General features: G+C 36.3%; 1 protein-coding gene across 2 annotated transcripts; it reads left to right on the top strand.

The window, feature by feature from the left end:
- The first annotated feature begins 548 nt into the window (after positions 1 to 548).
- On the top strand, positions 549 to 22,084 carry rragd (ras-related GTP binding D). Of its 2 annotated transcripts, XM_067368284.1 has the most exons (9): positions 549 to 618; positions 949 to 1,101; positions 5,549 to 5,844; positions 7,003 to 7,202; positions 7,303 to 7,417; positions 8,908 to 9,050; positions 10,168 to 10,316; positions 14,737 to 14,873; positions 20,259 to 22,084. In XM_067368284.1, the coding sequence occupies exons 2-9, from the start codon at positions 972 to 974 to the stop codon at positions 20,358 to 20,360; spliced, it is 1,272 nt and encodes a 423-aa protein (XP_067224385.1). In that variant the 5' UTR covers positions 549 to 618; positions 949 to 971; the 3' UTR covers positions 20,361 to 22,084. The 2 variants fall into 2 exon arrangements, with proteins under 2 accessions (XP_067224385.1, XP_067224384.1); XM_067368283.1 differs by lacking the exon at positions 549 to 618 and having other exon boundaries at positions 768 to 1,101.
- Positions 22,085 to 25,076: the final 2,992 nt, after the last annotated feature.

Below are 25,076 nucleotides of genomic sequence, written 5' to 3'. Positions count from 1 at the left end.
TTAATCCTCAGAACACAAATTAAGATATTTTAGTTGAAATCCGATAGCTCCGTGAGGCCTCCATAGGGAGCAATGACATTTCCTCTCTCAAGATCCATAAAGGTACTAAAAACATATTTAAAATTGGTTCACGATGTGAGTACAGTGGTTCAATAATATTATAAAGCGACGAGAATATTTTTGGAGTGCCAAAAAAAACTAAATAACAATTTATTTAGTGATGGCCAATTTCAAAACACTGCTTCATGAAGCTTCGGAAGCGTTTTGAATCAGTGTATCGAATCATGATTCAGATCGCGTGTCAAACTGCCAACGGCTGAAATCACGTGACTTTGGCGCTCCGAACAACTGATTCGTAATGATCCGAAACTTCCTGAAGCAGTGTTTTGAAATTGGCCACCCAAAATATTCTCGTGGCTTTATAGCTAATATTAATATTGAACCACTATACTCACATGAACCGATTTAAATATGTTTTTAGTACCTTTATGGATCTTGAGAGACGAAATGTCATCGCTCCCTATGAAGGCCTCACGGAGCCATCAGATTTCAACAAAAATATCTTAATTTGTGTTCCGAAGATGAACGAAGGTCTTACGGGTGTGGAACGGCATAAGGGTAAGTAGGCCTAATAAATGACCGAATTTTCATTTTTGGGTGAACTAACCCTTTTAAACTACATCTCCCGAGATCCTCAGCCATCGTTGGAGTCCATGCATAGCCTGTTTGTTTGGGGAAGGGACGGGAGGCGTCCTCTCACTCTTCTCTGTCAAAGTTCTTCAGCACTGCAGCTCTTCATTCTGTGGTGATGGTGATGAATAGTCTCAGTGTGCTGTGATTCCTCGCGCAGGCGGGCTGCTTTGAGTGTGTGAGAGGGGGGAAGGTGAAAGTTCACCATGGCTTGGCCATATCAGGTGACAATGTGGAAAAGTTTGGCTGTCTCCTCAGATTAAATTTCTTAAACTCGGAGAATGACAAGCGAACGGAACTACATTGAAGTGGACGGAGAAAACGAAGCGCTGTCGTTCGACTATTATGACGACGATGATGATTTCGACACATTCACTGACGGGGACGGAGACTGCGACTGTGATGAAGGAGGTTAGGGATAGTTTTAATGTAGCACATCATAAATAAGGGCTCATGTATATTTTACATGTTTCTAAACCGGCGCAATGTGTACAAAAAAATGACCATGGTTTACCTCTTAAAATACAACAGTTAATTTGTTACTACAAGTTACAAAAAAGTGGTAACTTGATATTAGCCACCAAAATAATGAATGATATTAAAGAGTAAATAGGCTACTTAAATATTCTCTTACACTGTTTGAGATCATATTTCAATTTGTTATGGTTTTGAGAGTGCCAACAATATTTTTAGTATCTACGGCGTTTTGGTGGAAACTTTGGTTGGGAAATATTTAGCAGGGATTTATTAATAAACTGCGGTAACTTGATATTATTAAAAAAAATAAATAAATAAAAAAATTATATTCAATCAATTTTTTTGTAAGCTGCTTACTCTATTTGAGATCCCATTTATTATGATTTTAAAAGCTGATAACTTGTGTTTTGGTTAAAACTGTTTACCATGGTAAATATTTATGAGAAATTTATTAAAAAAGGGTTGTGTTGATAAAATAAAACTGGTGATTTGGCATTAGCCACCTGTATCATACAAAATGTAGCTACTTGAAACAACAAATATGGGTTTGTAAGTAGCAACAAACTGCAGTAACTGTGGTACTTTAGAAATTGGTATAAATACCATGGTAAATATTTACAAGAGGTTTATTAATGAGTGCACACATTTCTTGTCTCACCTGGATTTATTTAAAGACCATCTAGATTATCTGTTATATAAGCAGGTCACTGTGATTTTGCCAAGTAAGACATGTTCCTGGATCAACATATTTTGTTGATCCTGGAACAACATCCCTATCCAAAAATTTAGTCCTAACCTTTTCCCAACCCCTAAACCTAACCCTACCCATAACTTATCCCTAAAATCAGAGGGAAATGATAGTTGAATAACACTGTTGTGGAAGCGCCTAAACCAGGTTGTAAACATAAACTTGACATAAATGGTAAACTTGTCCCTCAAATCTGATTGGTTGATTGGAATGTTGTTCCAGGATCAGGAACATGTTGTACTTGGTGAAATCACGTTCACCTATATGAGCATGTGTATGGATTTGTGACTTTGAAGTATTTTCTGATCAGTTTGGCTGTTTGACCTTTATGTAAGCTTCCCGTCGGGTGGTTCTTTGCGTCTCTCTACTAGCAATGAAGCTGTAAGTTTATGTGTTTTGGTTGATTGGATCGCAAGTGGATGAGGGAGACACATCAAGGCCGCAATCAGAACATACAGAATGGAGGGCATTTCATATTCATAGGGGGCTCGCATTTTTATGATCCGAGAAACGCACTTTCACCAAAACAATAATATTATTACTTAAATAGACCAAGTTGTATATTAACACCAAAAATGTAAGCTTCCCATCAGTTGGTACTTTGCTTCTCTCTACAAGCAATGAAGCTGTGAGTTTAATTACTTCAAAAACATCGATGATACAACCTCCTTGATGCGTAGTATAATGTAGTGATTCAGTAGCGAAGTTAGTTTATTAATAAAACTCGTGGGGCAGCATTGAAAACAATGTGTGCGTGGCGTTTCTGTGTTTGCGCAATCTCTGAATGACTTGAAACTACCTGTGCATTAAACGGTTTTATTGCACACCTTCCAGCCAATCAGAATGAAGCACTTGGACAGACCATGGTATAAATTAACTAGTGACAGGATTTCTTAGAAAGCAGTTAGATTTTTAAGTTAAGCATTTCTTATGGCTCTGCTTATTCCATTGTTTCTACACAATTTTAGATGTAAACTATGATTGTCAGCTTAGTGAGCTGAAGATTTCCTCCCCTTGCTTTTTTACACTTAGTTGCTTACCAACTTAACAAACACACTGCTACTCCTCACTATGTGGTGCCCCAGTTAGACACTTCGATAAATACTGCAGGCTGTATTTTGAGACTAGAAGTGTCCCTCAGTCTCACCAAATGCAGTTGACATTCCTCAGCTGAGAGCTAGCAAGGTCACAGTCATCAAATCAGCTGCAGCATGTGATATGAAGGAGTGGAATGCCAGTGTAGGCTGTGCCCACAACTCCACACTCATGCCCTCTACCAGTCATCCTGCTAATATGATTTAAACTGATGGGATTAGTATGCCATTTCTCTTTTCACTTCTTGGCTACATAATTGAGAGTGTATGAATTTGTCCCCAGCTGATGTTGTTAGCGGCAGTTTGTGGCAATGTTCATGCCTCTTTTAGATGTTGAAGTATGTGCAATGATGCAGAATGAAACTCTTTTTTTGAAAATAAATGGAAAAAATGACAATTATTCTAATGCCACCTTTAAAGGTGCCCTAGAATCAAAAATTGAATTTACCTCGGCATAGTTGAATAACAAGAGTTCAGTACATGGAAAAGACATACATTGAGTTTCAAACTCCATTGTTATAGACCTCCGGAAAACAGGCGAATCTCAACATAACACCAACGGTTACGTAACAGTCGGGATCATTAAAATGTATGACCCCAATATTTGCATATGCCAGCTGTTCAAGGCATTAGACAAGGGCAGCCAGTATTAACATCTGGATCTGTGCACAACTGAATCTTCAGACTAGGTAAGCAAGCAAGAACAACAGCGAAAAATGGCAGATGGAGCAATAATAACTGACATGATCCATGATATCATGATATTTTTAGTGATATTTGCAAATTGTCTTTCTAAATGTTTCGTTAGCATGTTGCTAATGTACTGTTAAATGTGGTTAAAGTTACCATCGTTATTACTGTATTCACGGAGACAAGAGCCGTCGCTATTTTCATTTTTAAACACTTGCAGTCTGTATAATTCATAAACACAACTTCATTCTTTGTAAATCTCTCCAACAGTGTAGCATTAGCCGTTAGCCACAGAGCATATAGCCTCAAACTCATTCAGAATCAAATGGAAACATCCAAATAAAAACTATACTCACATGATCTGATCCATGCATGCAGCATGAATGACGAACATCTTGTAAAGATCCATTTGAGGGTTATATTAGCTGTATGAACTTTGTTTATGCACTGTATAACTGCACTTAAAGTCGAGAGCTTGGGAGGACAGGGAGAAAGAGATTTAAAGGGGCTGCACAGTCTGAATCGGTGCATAGTTAATGATGCCCCAAAATAGGCAGTTAAAAAAGATCTATGGGGTATTTTGAGCTGAAACTTCACAGACACATTCAGGGGACACCTTAGACTTATATTACATCTTTTGAAAAGACGTTCTACGGCACCTTTAACCTTTCTATAAGATGTTTCATGTCAAAATGCTCTGTCATATGGTTTTTCAGGGTTGTGTAGAAATTAGAGCTGGTTGCAATTATTTTCAGTCAGATCTTTTTCGTTAAGAAGAGTCCACGTGCAGCTCTTCTTCTATTTCATGAGTTCACACTTACATATAATCAGAGTAGTATGCGTATTTGCCGTGCTGTCTGAGGAGAGGGCTCCGAGCTTGGTATTTTGGCCCGAACCCAGAGTACTCCCCCCATATCTCTGGTTAGGATAGTAACCAGGCAAGTGTGAGGAGACTGTCGAGGAACATATGTGAGTGGGCTATGTATATATTCCTGTCAGGAGTATATACATAGCCAGTCTCCTCTCATGCTCATATATACAGTCTCCTCTCATGCTGATTGGATAGATCATTTGAACGTGTTCCTCCCGAACTTTAATAAAACATCATTAAAAATTAGGTGTACTTTCATTTTGGACTAGTTATTATTATTATTATTTTGAATACATACATTTTCTCTTCAGGGGAGTTACCTCATCTAAACATAACTGTTTAGTACAAATCTGCAGCATACCTTCTGACTGAAGTAGATAATAACCTTTGTTGGCTGATGACAGCTTGTTAATCAGGTGTTATTGTGCAGCGTTGTCATCTGTCCTCAAGGGCATAATGTTACTGTCCTCACTGTCAACTCTCTTGAAAGTCAGGTTACCAGTGGTTACCAACCACCTGAAAAATATGCAAGACAGCCAGAGAGTCTGAAACTATCTATCTTAGACATTTTATAGTGTTTATATATATATATATATATATATATATATATATATATATATATATATATATATATATATATATATATATTAAACAGCACAACTGTTAATTGATGTTATGTTAATTGAGCACCAAAGGAGTTGAGGGGCAAATATCATATATAATATATATATAATATATGATATTTGCCCCTCAAATCCTTTGGTGCTCAATTAACATAACATCAATTAACAGTTGTGCTGTTTAATATTTTTGAGGAAACTGACATTTTGAACATTAGTTTAAGTTGTAGTGTAGCTTGTGTCACTAGCATTTCATTTTGTCTCAGTTTAGTTGTTTGAATTCTGCTTTTGGTTTACCATTTATTCATTAAAAGATGAATATTCTCATGCAGTGTTTCTGTGTTCGGCTGTTTTACAGTGCTGGGGTTCAGTGATCCGTTCAGCAGTGAGGTGAAACCTCGGATCCTGCTCATGGGCCTGAGGCGAAGTGGCAAGTCTTCCATTCAGAAAGTTGTATTTCACAAGATGTCACCCAACGAGACTCTCTTTCTGGAGAGCACCAATAAGATTTGTCGAGAAGATGTTTCCAACAGTTCCTTTGTCAGCTTCCAAATCTGGGACTTTCCTGGTCAGATTGATTTCTTCGACCCCACATTCGACTATGAGATGATATTTCGTGGCACAGGGGCCCTCATCTTTGTCATAGACTCTCAGGTGAAATGGCTATTAGTCAGTCTGTCTGTCTGTCGGCCGCTATGTCTGTCTATCTCTCTGTCTATCTGTCTATCAGCATGTCTGTCGGTATGTCTGTCTGTCTATCTATCGATCTGTCTATCTCTCTATCAGCCTGTCTGTCGGTATGTCTGTCTGTCTATCTATCTATCTGTCTATCAGCCTGTCTGTCGGTATGTCTGTCTGTCTATCTATCGATCTGTCTATCTCTCTATCAGCCTGTCTGTCGGTATGTCTGTCTGTCTATCTATCTATCTGTCTATCAGCCTGTCTGTCGGTATGTCTGTCTGTCTATCTATCGATCTGTCTATCTCTCTATCAGCCTGTCTGTCGGTATGTCTGTCTGTCTATCTATCGATCTGTCTATCGGCCTGTCTGTCTGTCTGTCTATCTATCTATCTATCTATCTATCTATCTATCTATCTATCTATCTATCTATCTATCTATCTATCTATCTATCTATCTATCTATCTATCTATCTATCTATCTATCTATCTATCTATCTATCTATCTATCTGTCTATCGGCCGGTCTGTCTGACGGTCGGTCATCTGTTTGTCTGTCTGTCGGTATGTCTGTTGGTAGGTCTGTCGGTATGTCTGTCTGTCTGTCTATCTATCGGCCTGTCTGTCTGTCATTTTATCTATCTGTCTGTCTGTCTGTCTGTTGGTATGTCTGTCTGTCATCTGTCTGTCTGCCTGTTTATCTGCCGCTCGGTTTGACTCTCATCTGTTTGTCTGTCTGTCTGTCGGTCGGTCTGTCTGTCTGTTTATCTATCTGTCTATCTCTCTTTCTATTTGCCTGTCTGTCTGTCTGTTGGTCTATCTGTCGGCCAGTCTATCTGTCGGTCTGTCTTTCTCTCTGTCGGTCTATCTGTATGTTGGTCTGTCTGTCATCTGTTTGTCTGTCTGTCGGTATGTCTGTTGGTCTGTCTGTTTATCTATCTGTCTATCTCTCTGTCTATCGGCCTGTCTGTTGGTCTATCTGTCGGCCAGTCTGTCTGTCTGTCTTTCTCTCTGTCGGTCTATCTGTATGTCTGTCTGTTGGTCTAATGGTGTGTCTGTCTTTCTGTCTGTCTGTCTGTCTGTATATCTGTGTATTTCTCTGTCTAAAAAACACACTATAATGTCTTACTGCATAGGATGATTATGTGGAGGCATTGAGTAGACTTCACCTCACTGTGACAAGAGCCTACAAGGTCAATCCAGACATCAACTTTGAGGTGTTCATCCACAAGGTGGATGGGCTGTCAGATGACCACAAGATTGAGAAACAGAGGGATATACACAAACGAGCCAATGATGATCTAGCCGATGCCGGTTTAGAAAGAATACACTTAAGGTTTGTATTATTTATTTGTAACAGCTCAGATATTATGTGGCATTTTCAAAAATGTCTTCAGATGTTGAATTTGTTATGTGAAATGTATTATTTCTTTCAGTTTCTACTTGACAAGCATCTATGATCATTCAATCTTTGAGGCCTTCAGTAAAGTTGTGCAGAAACTCATCCCTCAACTTCCCACCCTTGAGAATCTGCTTAACATTTTCATATCTGTGAGTAGCTGAATATGTTTTAGTGGTCCACCTCACTAGTTTTAATATCTTGGTTTCAAGCGTTGATAACCAAAGTGAATCTCTGATGAGTGAGACCTCAGAAATTTCTAGTAATTCATATATATTTTTTCATTTGTATTTTTTTGTGCATGAACTGAGGTAGCGAGAATTGACCAATTATGATGTCATAGGTTGTACAGTAAATGATAATACATGGGAAGTGTTATTTAGAATTAAAAGAGCGATACACTAATTATAACTTGCAAAGTGGTTTCAGTATCATGCAAGAACATGTCAAAAGAAATTATGTATTTGATGTTTTTTGCTAATCATTTTCAAGTATAGACGCATAATCAGAAAGCATAATTTGTTATTTGTTGTGCAATATATGGTCACATTCATCCATTAGCATGGGTACATTTGCACTGCCCTGTGATTTGCCACTTGAAGTTGTGTAATGGAAAAAATATTCCTACAAACATGATTATCATAAAACCCATTATTATTTATTATGATCTCTTTCAGACATGATATAATTTCATGATGCTTGTGTTTTATTTTTATGCTGAACAGGAAAGCAATTACATTTAGCAGAATGATAAATACTTGAGCAGTTAGCCAGCTGGTGGCAGCAGAGGGTAAATTGACATAGTAAAAAGACTGCTATTCAAATATGATAGCTGAACAATTTATAGATTTGACATTATGGAGATTGAAATCTCTTAACCATCTGCCTTTCAATGCATTGTGATATTAATCTGTTTTTTATGCATTGTGTGATTTGATAGATTGATTCATGTCTTTGATCTCTACACCGTGAATATATTTATTAACTTATAATTGTATTTACTGTACATAGACTGTCGTCAAAAAGTTTGGGTCACTAAATTTTTTTAAAGAAGTTAATACTTTTATTCAGCAAGGATGCATTAAATTGATCAAAAGTGACAGCACCAAATCAGCACATTACACTGATTTCTGATGCATCATGTGACACTGAAGACTGGAGTAATAATGCTGAAAAGTCAACAAAATTGTAATATTTCACAATATTACTGTTTTTCTGTATTTTTGATCAAAAATATGCAGCCTTTGTGAATATAAAAGACTTCTTTCCAAAAAAATCTTTCTTTTGAATGATGTGAATGATATAGCTTATATATTCAAATGTTTTTTTTTTTTTTAATTATTTAATTTTAATTTTTAATTTATTTAAAATATTTAACTGCAATTTAAAACCTAGTGTGATGCTTTTAAAAACATCAGTCAAAAAAGTCACATTTTAACTTGGGAAGAGGCATTCTAGTCTTTCAACAGCTTTTATAGAATTAGATGCATTTTCTAACAAAAGTACTTGCAATGCAGTTGATTACTTGGTTGCGTAATTCATTTCCACTTCAAAGTGTTCTTAGATATGATGTCCTGTTCCGCTGCATTTCTTCTTAAGAATAACAGCTGACCCCTAACCCGATCCTGTGCTCTCATTGCAGAATTCAGGGATTGAAAAGGCTTTTCTCTTTGATGTGGTTAGTAAGATTTACATAGCAACCGACAGCAGCCCGGTGGACATGCAGACCTACGAGTTGTGTTGTGACATGATAGATGTGGTCATCGACATCTCGTGCATCTATGGGTGAGTGAAACCAAGATTCCCCACCATCCCTTACAGTTCCCTCCACAGTCACATTGCGCTATGGGACACGTTCTTATCCAATAGACAAGAAGCAGAACGGCAAGCCTTGCTCCTTACCTCGCTATAATTCTTTTGTGCCATACATCTAAAAATACACAATAAAATACAACATTCTACATGCAGCAGCCTCGTTTCCCTATAGCTGTTGAGGGCTATGATTTAATCTTTTGTGGATTAGCAGCACATAACTCAGGGATATGTAAACACTGGCTGTAAACATTGTAAGGGCAGAGAGTTGCACCTCCAGCACCACTGACCCTATTTATCCTGTAATTTGACGGGACACCGCGGTCTGGGTAGGTACAGGAACACAGGCCAGACCCGGGGCCGCACAGCTGTCAGTTTGCAGTGGCTTGCGAGAGCAGATGGGCCACCTCAGCACTATCCCGTGAGTAGGGGAGCAGGCAGGACTGTTAACCCTGCGAATTTTAGCCTTAGTCGGTAACTGACATGCATGGATTTTAAGCCACATAATGGTTATATTCAGTTCAGCCCATTTTTGCATGCCTGCTCGTGGGCTAATTTGTAGAACATGACTTATATGTACATTAGTCGAGCTGCTGTGGAATTAATTTCCGCAAGCCTTGTTTATTACTCATTGAAATTAATAAGCTACTTATTTGTCTCCTATTCATCATGTTCACGTCCTTGATCCGTGCTCTCAGTATCAGGAAGCTTCAAATTACACGCTTTATTATGTTGACTCAATTTGTTCATCATCTTTTCTGTGCTTTTTTTTGTGTGAAAATATTTATATATTTGTAATATCCGTGCATAATGGCATACATTTGTTTGGTTATAAAAGCAGGGGATTATGACAGGGCATCTGTTCATTTTGATAATTATGATATGAATCAACATCTGTTCCACACAGATACATTTTTTTTTTTTTTCCAACTGTATACGGTCTGTTCTTTAGCTGAATTGGGAAAGTGTCTTCCTGATGGAAGCCGCCCGTCCTCTGGAACTGCCAAACACAAGGAAGACATGATGAGAGGTGGTTTTGCTTTTGGTTATTATTTTCTTTTTTAATTGTTCTTTTTTTCTACATTTATAGATTGACTGGAGATGAGGCAGGAACTCCATATGATAAAGAATCCATGGCCATAATCCACTTGAACAACACTACGGTCATGTACCTAAAAGAGGTCACCAAGTTTCTTGCCCTGGTGTGTTTCCTCAGGGAAGAGAGTTTTGAGAGGAAAGGTGAGCTTTCTGGACAACAAGGAAATATGTTTGGTGTAATATTATTGTTTAAGTCTGCCTTTTACCATTTAGCTGGTTGTCACATGGAGTAGTCTCAAGGGCTTCTTTGAGTCTCAGTAACATTGAGATTTTGAGTCCAAAGATAAAAATGCATGTTTTCTCTAGCAGTGGTTTTATTTGTGGGTTTCAGTCAGTTAGTTCACAAACCTCTTAGCCCTTTTACCTCAAAATGTTTTGATGGGTCATGACTTTTTGTGTTGAATAATCATTTACTGTTTAAATGTAACTGAAAAGCCTGTTCAGATGCTTACTGGCAGGTTTCAATTCTCATGATTGTTTCCCCTACCATTCAAAAGTTTAGGGTCTGTAATATTTCTAATGTTTTTTAAGGTCTCTTATGTAATATTGTGAAATACTACTACAATTTGAAATAACTGTTTTCTATTTTAATACATTTGATATAATGTATTCCTGTGATGACAAAGCTGAATTTTCAGTAGCCATTACTCCAGTCTTCAGTGTCACATGATCTGTCATAAATCATTCAAATATGCTGATTTGGTGCTCAAGAAACATTTTGTAACATTATAAATGTCTTAACTGTCACCTTTGATCAATTTAAAGCAAAAAAAACCCCAAACAAAAAAAAAAATTGTCAATAAACAGTAGATTCCCATTGTGATGAGTTGCCACATGTAGTGGCATTCTCCAATAACAGTTAAGATGTGTTTAATTGATATTTTCTGAATATTTTATTTCCTGAGCAATGATGGCAGAAATGTGATTTTTTTTTTTTTTTTTTTTTTTTTTTTTTGGTAGCCAACACAAACACAAACTGGCTTTTAAAATAATATAAATACTCACTAGAATAAAAAATGAAAACAAGCCCCGCTTGCCAGTTATCAATAGCTATTCTTTTTACTGCTCTACCAATATCCATTCTTTAAGTGTAATCAAATGTGACCTAGCTGAAAGGAAAACTAGCATGTGTCATATGTTTATTAACCATTCTCTCATGCAGCACATATAGATTCAACAAGCTTACTAAAAGCTGTTTTTAGCAATTACAGCTACAGTAGATTTGTCTTAAATCAGTCAAAAAAGAACCTGCTGGTGTAAGCTGCACTCACATGAGAGAATGAGATAATTAGTGGAATCCTTGGGAGGCTAATGAAGTTTGAAATATTCATGCTAGGAATTACTAAGGGGGTTAGGGAGAGTATCATGAGCAATCATATTAGTCAGTGGGGAAAACAAGGCATCTTATGTAGGCGTGGATTTGTTCAGAGGAAACCTACAGCACTGACTTCTTTGATGACTTAACTTAGCATTTAAAGAGAGTCATAGTAATATATACATTGGAGTTATTTATTCATGCTAATAGATCTTTAACTGTACTGATTAATTTTTGACCGGTCATTTTACACTAAGAAGTGAAAACGGCAATAATTATTTGCATTAAGTGTAAATAGTTAGGTTTATTCTATACAAATAGTAGCAGAAATGTATACATACACACACATACAGTCATGGTAAAATTATTGGCACCCTTGGTAAATATGAACAAAGAAACCTGTGCAAATAAATCTGCATTGTTAATCCTTTTGAACTTTTATTAAAAAAAAAAATCACAAAAATCTAACCTTTCATTGAAGTAAAATCTTTTTATGAAAAATGTTTTTCTCCAAAACACATTGGCCACTATTATTGGCACCCTTTTATTCAATACTTTTTTGCAACCTCCTTTTGCCAAGAAAACAGCTCTGAGTCGTCACCTATAACATGATAATATGACAAGAGATCAGAGACCATTCCTTCATGCAGAATCTCTCCAGATCCTTCAGATTCCAGCTCCATGTTGGTGCTTCCTCTCTTCAGTTCACTCCACTCATTTTCTTTAGGGTTCAGGTCAGGCGACTGGGATGGTCATGGCAGAAGCTTCATTTTGTGCTCAGTGACACATTTTTGTGTTGGTTTTGATGTTTGTTTTGGATCATTGTCCTGATGGAAAATCCAACTACAGCCCATTATTGGATTTCTAGCAGAAGTGGTTTCATCTTACCATAGAAGCTGGTCCCATTTGAAGTTCCAGTCGTGTCTGACAACTGAATATGCTGGAGTTTGTTTTTGGATGAGAGCAGAGGATTTTCTTTTAAACCCTCCCAAACAGCATGTGGGGATGTAGGTGCTGTTTGTTTTTTTTTTGTTTTTTTTTATTTTTTTTTTTTTTTTTTTCTGACCCCAAGACTCAACTAATCTCTGCAATTCTCCATCTGTGATCCTTGGAGAGTCTTTGGCCACTCAAACTCTCCTCATCACCGCGCATGATTTAGACACACATCCTCTTCCAGGCAGATTTGTAACGTCTTTAGTTGATTAGAACTTCTTAATTATTGCCTTGACGGTGGAAATTTCAATGTTTTAGCTACACTGTAAAAAAAAAAAAAAAGTAAAATATACAGTAAAAAATGGCAGCTGTGGTTGCCAGAACTTTACCGTAAAAAAATTGGTTAAAATTCTGTTAAAATTACAGTAAAAAAAAAAAACGTATTTCTGATTTTAATTTCGTATTAACTGATATAATGTTAATTTACCAACCTATTGAAGTACTAATATCTGTTTGTATCTTTGTAATACACTGACAGTCACCAAACACAGTGGTGATGAGAGTCACATGACGAATCAAAGCTCATCACAAGCAGCTTTTCCACAAGCTAAGAAGGACAATACTAATATATAGAAGCTGCACACAGTGTCATTCACACACACTAAACACCATCATGAGCACACACACATGAAATTTTAAAAATACAATAAACAATAATTTAACAACATTAGATGTAACAAAACCCTAATGTACATAACTGATTGGAAAAAACTAAGAAGAAACAGTTATTTCAACGAAAATTAATCAAATGTGAAGCATCACGCAGGGAATTGTGGGAATGTCAATTTACTGTTTTTCACTGTAAATTATACAATGACTTATTTTTCACTTCCAAAAGCTGTAAATTTAACTTTCTATTTTGTGAAGCACAACAATCTTTTGCGGCACATCAGATCTACACCGATCAGGCATGACATTATGAGCACTGGCAGGTGAAATGAATAACACTGATTATCTCTTCATCACAGCACCTTTTAGTGGGTGTGATATATTAGGCAGCAAGTGAACATTTTGTCCTCAAAGTTGATGTGTTAGAATTAGGAAAAATGGGCAAGCATCAGGATTTGAGTGAGTTTGACAAGGGCCAAATTGTGATGGCTAGACGACTGGGTCAGAGCATCTCCAAAACTGCAGCTCTTGTAGGATGTTCCTGGTCTGCAGTGGTCAGTATCTATCAAAAGTGGTCCAAGGAAGGAACCGTGGTGGAACGACAGGGTCATGGGCGGCCAAGGCTCACTTATGTATGTGGGAAGTGAAGGCTGGCCCGTGTGGTCCGATCCCACAGAGGAGCTACTGTAGCTCAAATTGCTCAAGAAGTTAATGCTGGTTCTGATAGAAAGGTGTCAGAATACACAGTGCATCACAGTTTGTTGTGTATGGGGCTGCACAGACACAGACCAGTCAGGGTGCCCATGCTGACCCCTGTCCACAAACGAAAGCCCCAAAAGAGGACACATGAGCATCAGAACTGGACCACGGAGCAACGGAAGAAGGTGGCCTGGTCCAATGAATCGTGTTTTCTTTTACATCACGTGAATGGCCGAGTGCATCGCATACCTGGAGAACACATGGCACCAGGATGCACTATGGGAAGAAGGCAAGCATGTCTTTGGTCCGTGTTGCGTTCATATATCATTCAAACCGCACCAGAACTGGTCCATTTTTCTTGAATGACAACTGACAACAAAATTAATATGACAACAATAATTTTGTTTCTAAATGCTCAAATGCTCATGACAAAAAACTGCATTTTTCAGCCTGGACCAGTCATTGCACATATGCAATCATGAGCATGTGTCTCAGAAAACTGACTAACACCCAGAGCTTCTAACAGCAGCTGCTGTGATGCGATGACTTTACCAATTGGCAATTGTCTCTTTTATTTAGAATTTTTTTTTTTTTATTGCCATATTGTGCATTACACTTTCTCCCATTCATAGTAATATGAGTGCGCCATTTTTACATATCTAAAGTCTTTGGTTCAAACTGAATATTTAATCATTTGTGAGTTCATAAAACCAGTTGGTACCCGTCATGTGATACTGAATGTTTTACGCTATCTTTCATATTATAGCTGGATGTAGGTGTTAGTAAATGTTGATTTTTTTTTTTTTTTTTTTTTTTTTTGTTTCTCTGGATCAAAGCTAAATGACATCTCTTGTTATGTGTGCATTTATGCAGTGGTCTAATTTGGGAATGGGTCGAACGACTTTTCGTAGCGCAGGCTATTTACACTTGTCTTTGCTCACGCAGGACTTATCGACTACAATTTCCACTGTTTCAAGAAAGCCATACAGGAGGTTTTTGACGTGCGCTTGAAAGTGCAGAGGAGTCGGAAGCTTCTGAGCCAAAGGAGGTGGAGCAGACAGACCGTGCCAAACGGGACTCAGGTGCATCCCCATTGAAGAGCATTGAAAGCTGTCCAGCCTGTTACAGTGACTCGAGTGTGAAGGATTCACACAGACTTTGCTTGTGCTCTGAGTCTTTTTCAGGGCCACTTACTGCTTTCAGCAATCCAAGATGGCAATACAGACTGCTTTGTGCATTAAATATCTTGTGCGTCTAACGTAGCCATCCATGTTTTAACTGTTCACAAAGAACACATTTTTTATTTTCAATAATATTTTTTACTGAAAAAAAAAAAAAATCAATCAACTGTGCTGCAGCTTCCCACAAAATACATGGAAAAAGCCATTTCCAGAGTCACTAGTGCAAGATATTTATCGCATATGCTTAGATGGGCACAAACATGTCATTTAACTTCTATATGCACTTTAAAGAAAACAAAGAAATTGATTTGCTCAAAATTAAAAAAGAATTCCCCTTTTAATTCAGAATTACTTATATTTATTATCCCTGCTGATGTTTTTTACTTTGTCATTTGTTCATGGTTAAGTGGCTATACAGTTTCATAAATATGTTGCTTTATTAACTTTAAATTGTAATTTAAGTTTGTCAGAAATTTCTTTAGGGTCGCTTACTTCAGCAATCCAATACAATCTGCTTTGTGCATTAAATATCTTGCACATCTAACTTAGCCATCCATGTTTTAACTCTTTGCAATGAACGCAACATTTTGTATTTACTGAAAAAAAATCAATCAATTATGCTACATTTTCCCACAAAATACATGGTCAAAGCCATTTCCAGAGACATTAGTTCAAGATCATAGGCTATAGTTCTGCCACATATGTAGGGCACAAACATCTCGATTTACTTTTAGGGTGCGTTCACACTTGTAGTTCGGTTCGTTTGGTTCATTTGGTCCGGACCAAAGAAGAAGAAAAAAAACATTTAGTCCTGGTCCAGTTAGCGTTCACATTGGCAATTGTATCACCGAACCAAAAGATACCGAACCTTAAGGCATAGGGATACATTCACAACGTGATTGGTCGGATTTTATGACGTATTGCCTATTTTGACACACAACTTACCGAACATCCAAAACAATGCTGTTTTCTGAGGTAAATGCGCTCGTTGTGTATGCGTAGCATGTATGTGATGGTATTTTGGCCAGCTGAGAACTCGTGAAGAGCTTATAAAATGTGTAAAGTAATCAAAATAGCGGCGGGAATCCATCCGTCACACACACAAACGATCTGCTGCGTGGAGACGCGCGTCTGATGACCGTGATGAGCAAACTCGCGACTATGACAAGAAAAACCGACATGCGTGAGGATTCTGTCCTTTTTAGGGTCTCGTCTTCCTGTTTTTGGTTCGGTTACATGTCTTTGGTCCGTGTTGGTCCATATGTTCAAATGAACCGCACTAACCGAGCAAATCGCACCAGGGTTCGTTTTAATCGAACCAAACATGACAAGTGTGAACGCACCCTTTGATTCATTGTAAAACAAGAAAATGACTTTTTTTGATAATTTTTGATTGCTTAAAATTAAAAATTAATTTCCCCTTTTAATTCATAATTATTTATTTGTATTACCCCTGAAGATGGTTTTTGATCTGATTTTTTTTTTTTTTTTTTATTATTATTATTATTTTATTTAGTAAAATGGTAAAAAGCATGTCAACAAATTTAAGTAAATGAACAAGCATATGATTGGTTGTTTTGCATATATCAGTGGTTCCCAAATAAAGCTGCATTCACGTCACCTCGTAGTTACCGGAATCTTGAAATGACAACACGTGACCTTATATTCGGAGCTGTTCACGTCCTTTTTGTCCTTGGACTGGGAATTATGCGTTTCCATGGCACCACTATCAACGCCTAAATGAATCTACAGCGGTCAGGTGGTACAGCGGCCACGTGGTACATCTGGGAGCTTTCAGAAAACTCCCAGCTTACAAGCTGTAACTACGAGCTCTACGAGGACGTGAACGCTTTTTACAAGCTAGAATCTCGTAACTACAGGAATTATGAGGCCGCGTGAACGCACCTTAAGGTGCCAGGATCCACTAGAGGGCCACAGAAAACTTCCAAGGGGGCTGCAGGATTCATATTAACATTATTATTATTATTATTACTACTATTATTATTACTATTATTAATACAATTAAAGTCACCATGAGAACCACTCTATTCTCAATGGGCAAAATCAAGCCCTGCCCTACATTTTTTTTCTTGTTTTTTTCTTGACTTTAATATTAAAGGTGCTCTAAGTGATGTCACGCATTTTTAGGCCAAAACATTTTTTATCACATACAGCAAACATCTCCTCACTATCCGATGGCTGCCTGTCCTCTGAACACACTGTAAAAAAACGCGGTCTCTGTAGTCGCCACAAGCTCCGAAAATGGCAATAAAAACAAACTGGTGCAGTCCGGACCACGAATCATAACAAACATGCTCCAGCCAATAACCGACAAGAATGATTTTAAATGCGCGTTCATGACTGTTTCAGGAAGAACGGAGGGGAGGGGGAGGAGGAGGAGGAGGGAGGGTCTAGCTAGCCTCTGTTTTGTTTGACAACACTTCGAATGTCAACAGGAAGTTACCAAACCCAGGATTACTTAGAGCACCTTTAATTTTATGATTAAAAATTAAAATATAGAAAAATATATATTAAATATATTAAAAAATACATAAAATTAAGAAGACCTATTTCTTTTTTTATTGTTTCTGTTTGTTTCACAGTTTATAAAAAAAGAAAGAAAGAAAAACAAGCAGCTTTGCCATAAAAACAAAACAGAAATACTGGAGAAAATATCTTACCATATATGGATGGGCCTTTGAAAATTGTCAGACAATGGGGGGCCTTCCAGTCAAAAAGGCTGAGAACCATGTGCATATACATTTGGCAGGGTGATCTGCCTACATTAAAAGTAAAAAAAAAAAAAAAAAAAAAGTGTAATAATTTGCAGAATAGTTATTTATTTTGTTTAAAAAATGAGTGCTTTATATATATAAAATAAAAAGTCTCTTACTTTATCACTCACAATATGGAAAAATACTTTTATTTCACTCCCACATATCTAACATATTTGAAAATGTATTATTGCTAAAATGTTCTCATTCTGACAAATGCAAGAAGCGTTGTATCTTTACTCCCAAATGCTTTTCCCTTTCCAGGCCATCCACACTTAGCTTTTGCTCGCAAGGAACAATTAACTTCTTTGGCGCCACAGGAAGTACATGGTCCCGCCTCCTAATATCATGTAACTGATTTCAGAGGTTGGTGTGTGTTGTCAGGGCTTTAATGCCTACGCAGTGAAAGTGTCTCGCTGCGGGTTAGAGAACCAGCGCTAATCCCAGGGGATACCTTTGCTTCAGCAATGAGGGCTGATGGGTAAATCTCATGAGGTCAGAGCCGCTTACGCAAGAGCTGCTCCTCTCTGGATGGACACTAAATCATCTGTAGTGAAACTACAATGTGTTATGTAAGACAATTTCATGTTTAGTATTATAATCTCTATCAACGGGCCAAGCGCTATTTCCTCAGCGAGAGCAAGGACGCATCTATGACTGAGGGCTTTTCCCTTTGCACTTGTGTATTGTTAAGGCACACAAGTGAGGTTGAAGTGAAAGTTGGAACTCTCTCCTAGTGTGAATATATTAGAATCTAGGAAAGACTTATTCCTCGCAGCATTTTAAATGGCGTTGCTGTCAAACCGAGTGTAAATTAAATCTATCAGCCATAGTTCTCCATCACAACTAGTCAGTAGCTATAGTGAATGTACCAATCAAAGGCTGTCATAGAGGATTAAATTGCTTTAAGACTTAAGCTGTCGCTCCACATTAAGAAAAGGCTTTATGGGCTCTTCACAAGGTCTTCATTGATTGGGTGAGAAGAGAGCAGTCTTCATGTACTGTAACTCGTGCTATTATGGAGTACACATCAGACACATGTCAAGCTATCCAGATACTTCCACTGCCTTTCTTCCAAGTACACAAACACTGTTGATGGATTTTTAATGTATATTTAAGCTTCTTAATTTAGTTTTTGCAAATTGCTTGTGTTTTGTGTAATATTATGAGTGAACCACTTTTTTTTAGTTACTCATTAGTAATGCTTTATGATAATGGACATTAAAGGTGCAATATGTAAGATTTTTGCAGTAAAATGTCCAAAAACCACCAGGCCGGTGTTATATATTTTGTTCACTTGAGTACTTATAATATCCCAAATGTTTCCAACTACTTGTAAATCGTGAGAAAACTGCAATTTTAATCAAGGCTCTGGGATGTGTGAGGAGTCGCCTGTCAATTGGGTCATACCCGCGTTACCCTCGGTTTCCGGTTTTATTTAGTAGAAACCATGGAAACACCAAAGACGCTTTAATATATTACATGTTTTTACAAACAACTGTTTGGTTACGTTTATAGCTATATAGCTCAACATGTTTAGTCTTATTGTTTAAATCAATTTTTTTCTTGATTTTATTTATTTATTTTTGCGAGTACCATGCTTTACCACGCCTCCGAGAATACAACTATTTTGTGAAGTAGCTAACATAGCATAATCAGATGCTGCTTTATTACTAACAGTAATACAGAATTTTCTTCATTATACAATATGTTTTAAAATGAATTGCATGCCATTTGTCAATACAAGCTATCCAGAATTTAATATGATATTCTAATATCGATCTATCTTACTGCAGTGTGCAACAGTGTCTCACAGCAGCCATTGAGCGAACACACAGAGTAACATTATAACATCATTTTCAACACACTCAAATGTATCTGATAAACAGAGCTGCGTTACCTCATACCCATAACCGGAAAAGCGGAAGCGGCGACTGCGACTGTGGCAGAATAAAAGTTCTGCTGCTCGCGGCGTGTTGCGCAATCGCTCCAGCGGCCTTGTTCAGTTTCCACAACACTCTGCACTGCTTCATATACATTATACATATTACATTAACCCTAACGTTAATAACCATGAACATGATTTCTTCCTGAGTCCTATCCCGATTGTTTCCACGGGCTGTGATGTGAACACCACATGTCCCAAGATTCTGCGCTCAAACTTGCCGTCATTAAGCTACGCCTTTGTTTTGAATAGGCCTCTAGCGGACAGAAAATCTTACATATTGCACCTTTAATGAGTCATTATTTATTCATTATTAAAAATAAAAATGAATAAAATTTTGTTGACATTCCTAACACTTTGAATTTAAACTAATGCTACTAACAGCATATATAACTTGAAATATAGGGGTGAATTCAGGTTGATTGGGACACTTTTTGGGCTGTGTTTATATGTTTTTCTCCAAAACACTTTGGCCACAATTATTGGCACCCCTAGAATATTTTATGAGTAAAATATCTCTGAAGTATATTCCCATTCATATTTACGTTTTTTTTTTTTTTTTTTTAGCACACCAGGGTGATCATGAACATGAAATTGTCCAGCCGAGACTTTATACAGGAGAATAAACATGAGGAAACACAAAGGCCAAATAATCATTCATCACAATGAGTAAAACCAAACAACAATATAGTTCTGATGTGCAGCAAAAGATTGTCGAGCTTCACAAAATAGAAAGTGGCTGTAAGAAAATAGCTAAAGCATTGAAAATCCCCATTTCCACTATCAGGGCAATAATTGAGAAGTTCCAATAAACTACAGATGTTACAAATCTGCCTGGAAGAGGACGTGTGTCTAAATCATCCTAATGCACAGTGAGGAGGAAAGTTTGAGTGGACAAAGACTCTCCAAGGATCACAGCTGGAGAACTGCAGAGATTAGTTGAGTCTTGAGTCTCAGAAAGCCTAAAAAAAATTATCAATTATCACCTACATCCCCACCTCAAGTTGTTCAGGAGGGTTTCAAGAAAAATCATCTGCTCTCATCCAGAAACAATCTCCAGCATATTCAGTTGTCGGTCAAGACTGGAACTTCAAACGGGACCGGCTTCTATGGTCAGATGAAACTAAAAAAAAAGAGCTTTTTGGCAGCAAACCCACCAGATGGATTTGGTGCACACATGGATAAAAAGTACCCCATGTCCACGGTTAAATATACTGCTGGATATTTAATGTTGTGGGCCTATTTTTGTATTGGAGGTCCTGGACATCTTGTTCAGATTCATGGTATCATAGATTCTATCAAATACCAACAGATAAAAAATCAAAACCTGGCCGCTTCTGCTAGAAATCTTATAATGGGCTGTGGTTGGATCTTCCATCAGGACAATGATCCAAAACAAACAAAATCAACACAAACATGTGTCACTGAGCACAAAATGAAGCTTCTGCCATGACCATCCCAGTCCCCTCACCTGAACCCTAAAGAAAATGAGTGGAGTGAACTGATTGGAGTGAGCCCCCCACTTTCAATTTCTTTTTCTTCAATGAAAGGATAGACTTTTGCTAATTTTATGAATTAAAGATCAAAAGGATAAACAATGCAGATTTATTTTTACAGTCATCTTTGATCATATTTACCAAGGGTGCCAATAATTCTGACCACCACTGTATATATATATATATATATATATATGGGCCATTCTACAGAATTGGTGCAAACTGCTGTCCCACAACCAAAAAACACATTTAAAAAGCATTTAACTATTCAAATTTTAGATGTTTACAAAGATCCTTCTATTATCTACTGAATCCCACAATAATATTTAAAATATCAGTAAGCTTAATATATATAAAATCATCATTTACTGCATTCAAAAGTCTGAAAATCTGTGTAACTTTAAGGAACGTCACTACCAAACACCTTTTTCCTGCAATTAAGCAAACTTTTTTGGGTGTTATTCCATTAAATTTAGTTTATATGTGTGTACAGCTGTTCAGAGCTGTGCTAGGTAACCATATGCTGATTATCATCTCTAAGCTAGGCTCAAAAGAATCTAAAATTGTCACGTTTTGGTAGTGACATCATTTTTTGAGTGTTATTTGATCAAATTTAGTTTGTTTTCTGTGTTCAGAACTGTTCAGAACTGTGGTAACCGCATGCTGATTAGCATCTTTGCGCTATAGGCTCAGAAGTATCTTAAATTGTCACGACCGAAACACGTCATCATTGTTTTGGTAGTGACAAAAGGGAACACATGACCATTTATTTTGGGGAAATAAACTAAATTTTAGTACAGTTCTGCAAATCATTGTATTTTATTGTTTTAGTAGTGTTTTAGTGTGCAAATTAAAATTGTGTTGTGATGCTGCCAAAATGTGCAGTCACGACCGAAACATGGGATGTTTTGTCAAAAATAAAGTATATTGAATAGTGTTTGGTTCAATGTATATTCAAACTAATGAATCTTTAACTTTGAAAATCAGTATAATTAACTTTATGCCTTTTACAAAAAAAAAAAAAAAATGGATTCAATTTACAAAAAAAAATCTCATAAATTACACTTGAAATATTGTTAAAATTGTAATTGTTATTGATTTACCTGCGAAAACTTTTTTTTTTTTTTTTAATAGCAAAAACTACTTTTACGACGTTAATGTAAATAAAATGTTAATAGGTCAATATAACCTAGAGGAAAAATAATCTAAAACTTTCTGAAAATACAATATGAGAATTAACTGCACAATTACTAGAAATGTGTGCCATGGATAGTATACAATATGCATACATACAGAATTTGTGGAAAAAGACATTTTTTTCCAAGATGTTTCCAACTCTGACTTTGCCCCAATTCTGTAGAACGGCCCCATAAATAAATATTTTATATATATATATATACACACACACACACATACACATACACACATATATATATATATATATACACACATATATAACAGTAATTTATTCCTGTGATGGCAAAGCTGAATTTTCAGCATCATTACTGAAAAAAAAAGTACACAACTGTTTTCAACATTGAAAATAATCATAAATGTTTATTGAGCAGCAAATCAGCATATTAGAATGATTTCTGAAGGATCATGTGACACTGAAGACTGGAGTAATGATGCTGAAAATTCAGCTTTGCATCACAGGAATAAATTACTTTGTCAAATATATTTAAATAGTACACAGTTATTTTAAATTGTAATAATATTTCACAATATTACTGTTTTTACTGTATTTTTAATTAAATAAATGTAGTCTTGGTGAGCAGATGAAACTTCTTTTAAAAACATTAAAAATCTTAGTGGTTCCAAACTTTTGGACTGTACTGTATATATACACACACATTATATATATATATATATATATATATATATATATATATATATATATATATATATATACATTTGTCATACATTTTATGCTGTAGTCTAATGTTTTTGTTTGTTTGTTTGTTTGCATATATAGTAAAATAAAACCTGTAGCTGTAGTTTTTGTTTTTTGCCAAATAATTTTGATAAATACCTTAACCAAAACTATTGTCTTATTTTTCCTTTATATTTAAAATATTTAAAAAAATATATATAATATATTTTCCTCTTATTTTTGATGATTGCTTAATCAAACTTGTAGGGTCCTCCGGACATGTATATATAGTAACTAACTCAATGTTCAAGTTGATTTCAGTTTCTGATTTCAAATAAAAGTCAGTGAGAGCAGATATGGCTCAAGAGATGATCTGAAGTCCAGAGGAACTCTCTTCAGTTTCAACCTCTCTTAAAAGTAATCTTTGTTGTTGCATAACTATTGGCCCTGATGAACAGCCCCAGATTCTGTGACGAGTGAGGACAGCCCAGCATCTAGCCTGCATTTCTTTGACCTCACTATTTCCCCGACGGAATGAAAAAGTTGGAGGAAAAACAGCAGATCTGACTTGTGAATTTACCTCCCGCTGACACATGAATATGCAGCCCGAATATTATTATTAACAATTCAGAAGTGCCTCATTAAAGATAACTTATAATTTAGACTCTCAGCATCCAGCAAATCTAAGAACCATTTCAATTTTTCAGCAACCGAGGCAAACATTTAATTTAATGATAAATTAACAATTTAAGAATTTAATCTTATTTTTTGCGACCCATTTTTAAATTTCATATGCCACAGTTTGTTTGCAACCCCACAATGAGGAAATGAAGGTGCTTTTCAAAACTTTTCAATTACATATGTTCCTTTGTATAAGCAATGGTAACAATGGTCCTTATTTTCTCTTGTATTGACAGAGATTGCATGTTTCATGCCTTAAGGTTAAAGGTTAATGACAACAGATGTTTTTGTTGTTCTTTTCAGTTATGCAGCATGTCACATGTTTCTCGAGTTTAGATTAAATGTCAGATCAGTAATCATACATCTGGCACTAAACAACAAGAGCTCATCACATGTGAGCTGTTCTTCAGTCAGTTGTTACAAACTGCACATCCATATAAAAAAATCTCTATATTTAACCTTCGGTATTGAATAATTTTCTTGATGTTTATCACCTTGGAAACAGATTTCTATTGAAGGCAACTGAAGAGTACTTCATAGAGCTATGTGAAGCATTGTGCGTGTTTCTCGGTTTTATTTCTTAGTGTATAGAGAGACTGCATTGAAGTCATTTACATGTGACATACTTTTTTTTCACCAACTTTAAAAAGCCTTTAGTTATGGTGTCTGTGTCAAAGAAACTTATGGACATGAAAGGTTCTCAAAAAAAAACAAAAAAACTGGGTCAGCCTTTTTTTTTCTTTGGCAGCAACAGCCCTACTAAAATAATATGCAGAGTTTTCCATTTTTAATTGTTTAATAATTAATACATTTTTGAAAAATGTTTGGGCATTTCAAACTCCAAACATGTTTGAATACACTATGCATTGTAAAAATATCTACATTATTTACTCACAAGCAACAAGTCCAAAATTACTTTTGATTAAGCTATACTTGCTGGTTTCATTACACAATAAATTTTCTGCATTGGCTTCAGTGTACTTTTAAACACTGTTTGCTATGAATTAATAATTATCCCATAGTATTCTTTAACAGTTATATAACTACTGGTTTATCTTTCTTCATTGTTGGATTATGCTGAGCTTGCAGTCATTTCCTACATATTTAACATCTATTATCGCTCCAATATCTGATTTGAAATTAAAATATTCTTTGAGGCTGGGACCTTTTATGTTATTAGAGAAATCATAGCAAAACGAATATTATATATTTTGATTGGCTGATCCTGACTTTCTAGCCACTAGTGTCATATCTCTCATCACCTTATTTTCATTTTTTCTCATGTAATAAAATAATTTAAACTCATCAAAATTTCATGTCACTTATTTGTTTACT

This window comes from Chanodichthys erythropterus, chromosome 18 (genome assembly GCF_024489055.1).
Source record: "Chanodichthys erythropterus isolate Z2021 chromosome 18, ASM2448905v1, whole genome shotgun sequence".
NCBI classification, from domain to species: domain Eukaryota; kingdom Metazoa; phylum Chordata; class Actinopteri; order Cypriniformes; family Xenocyprididae; genus Chanodichthys; species Chanodichthys erythropterus.
This window is presented reverse-complemented; position numbering and strand designations above follow the sequence as displayed.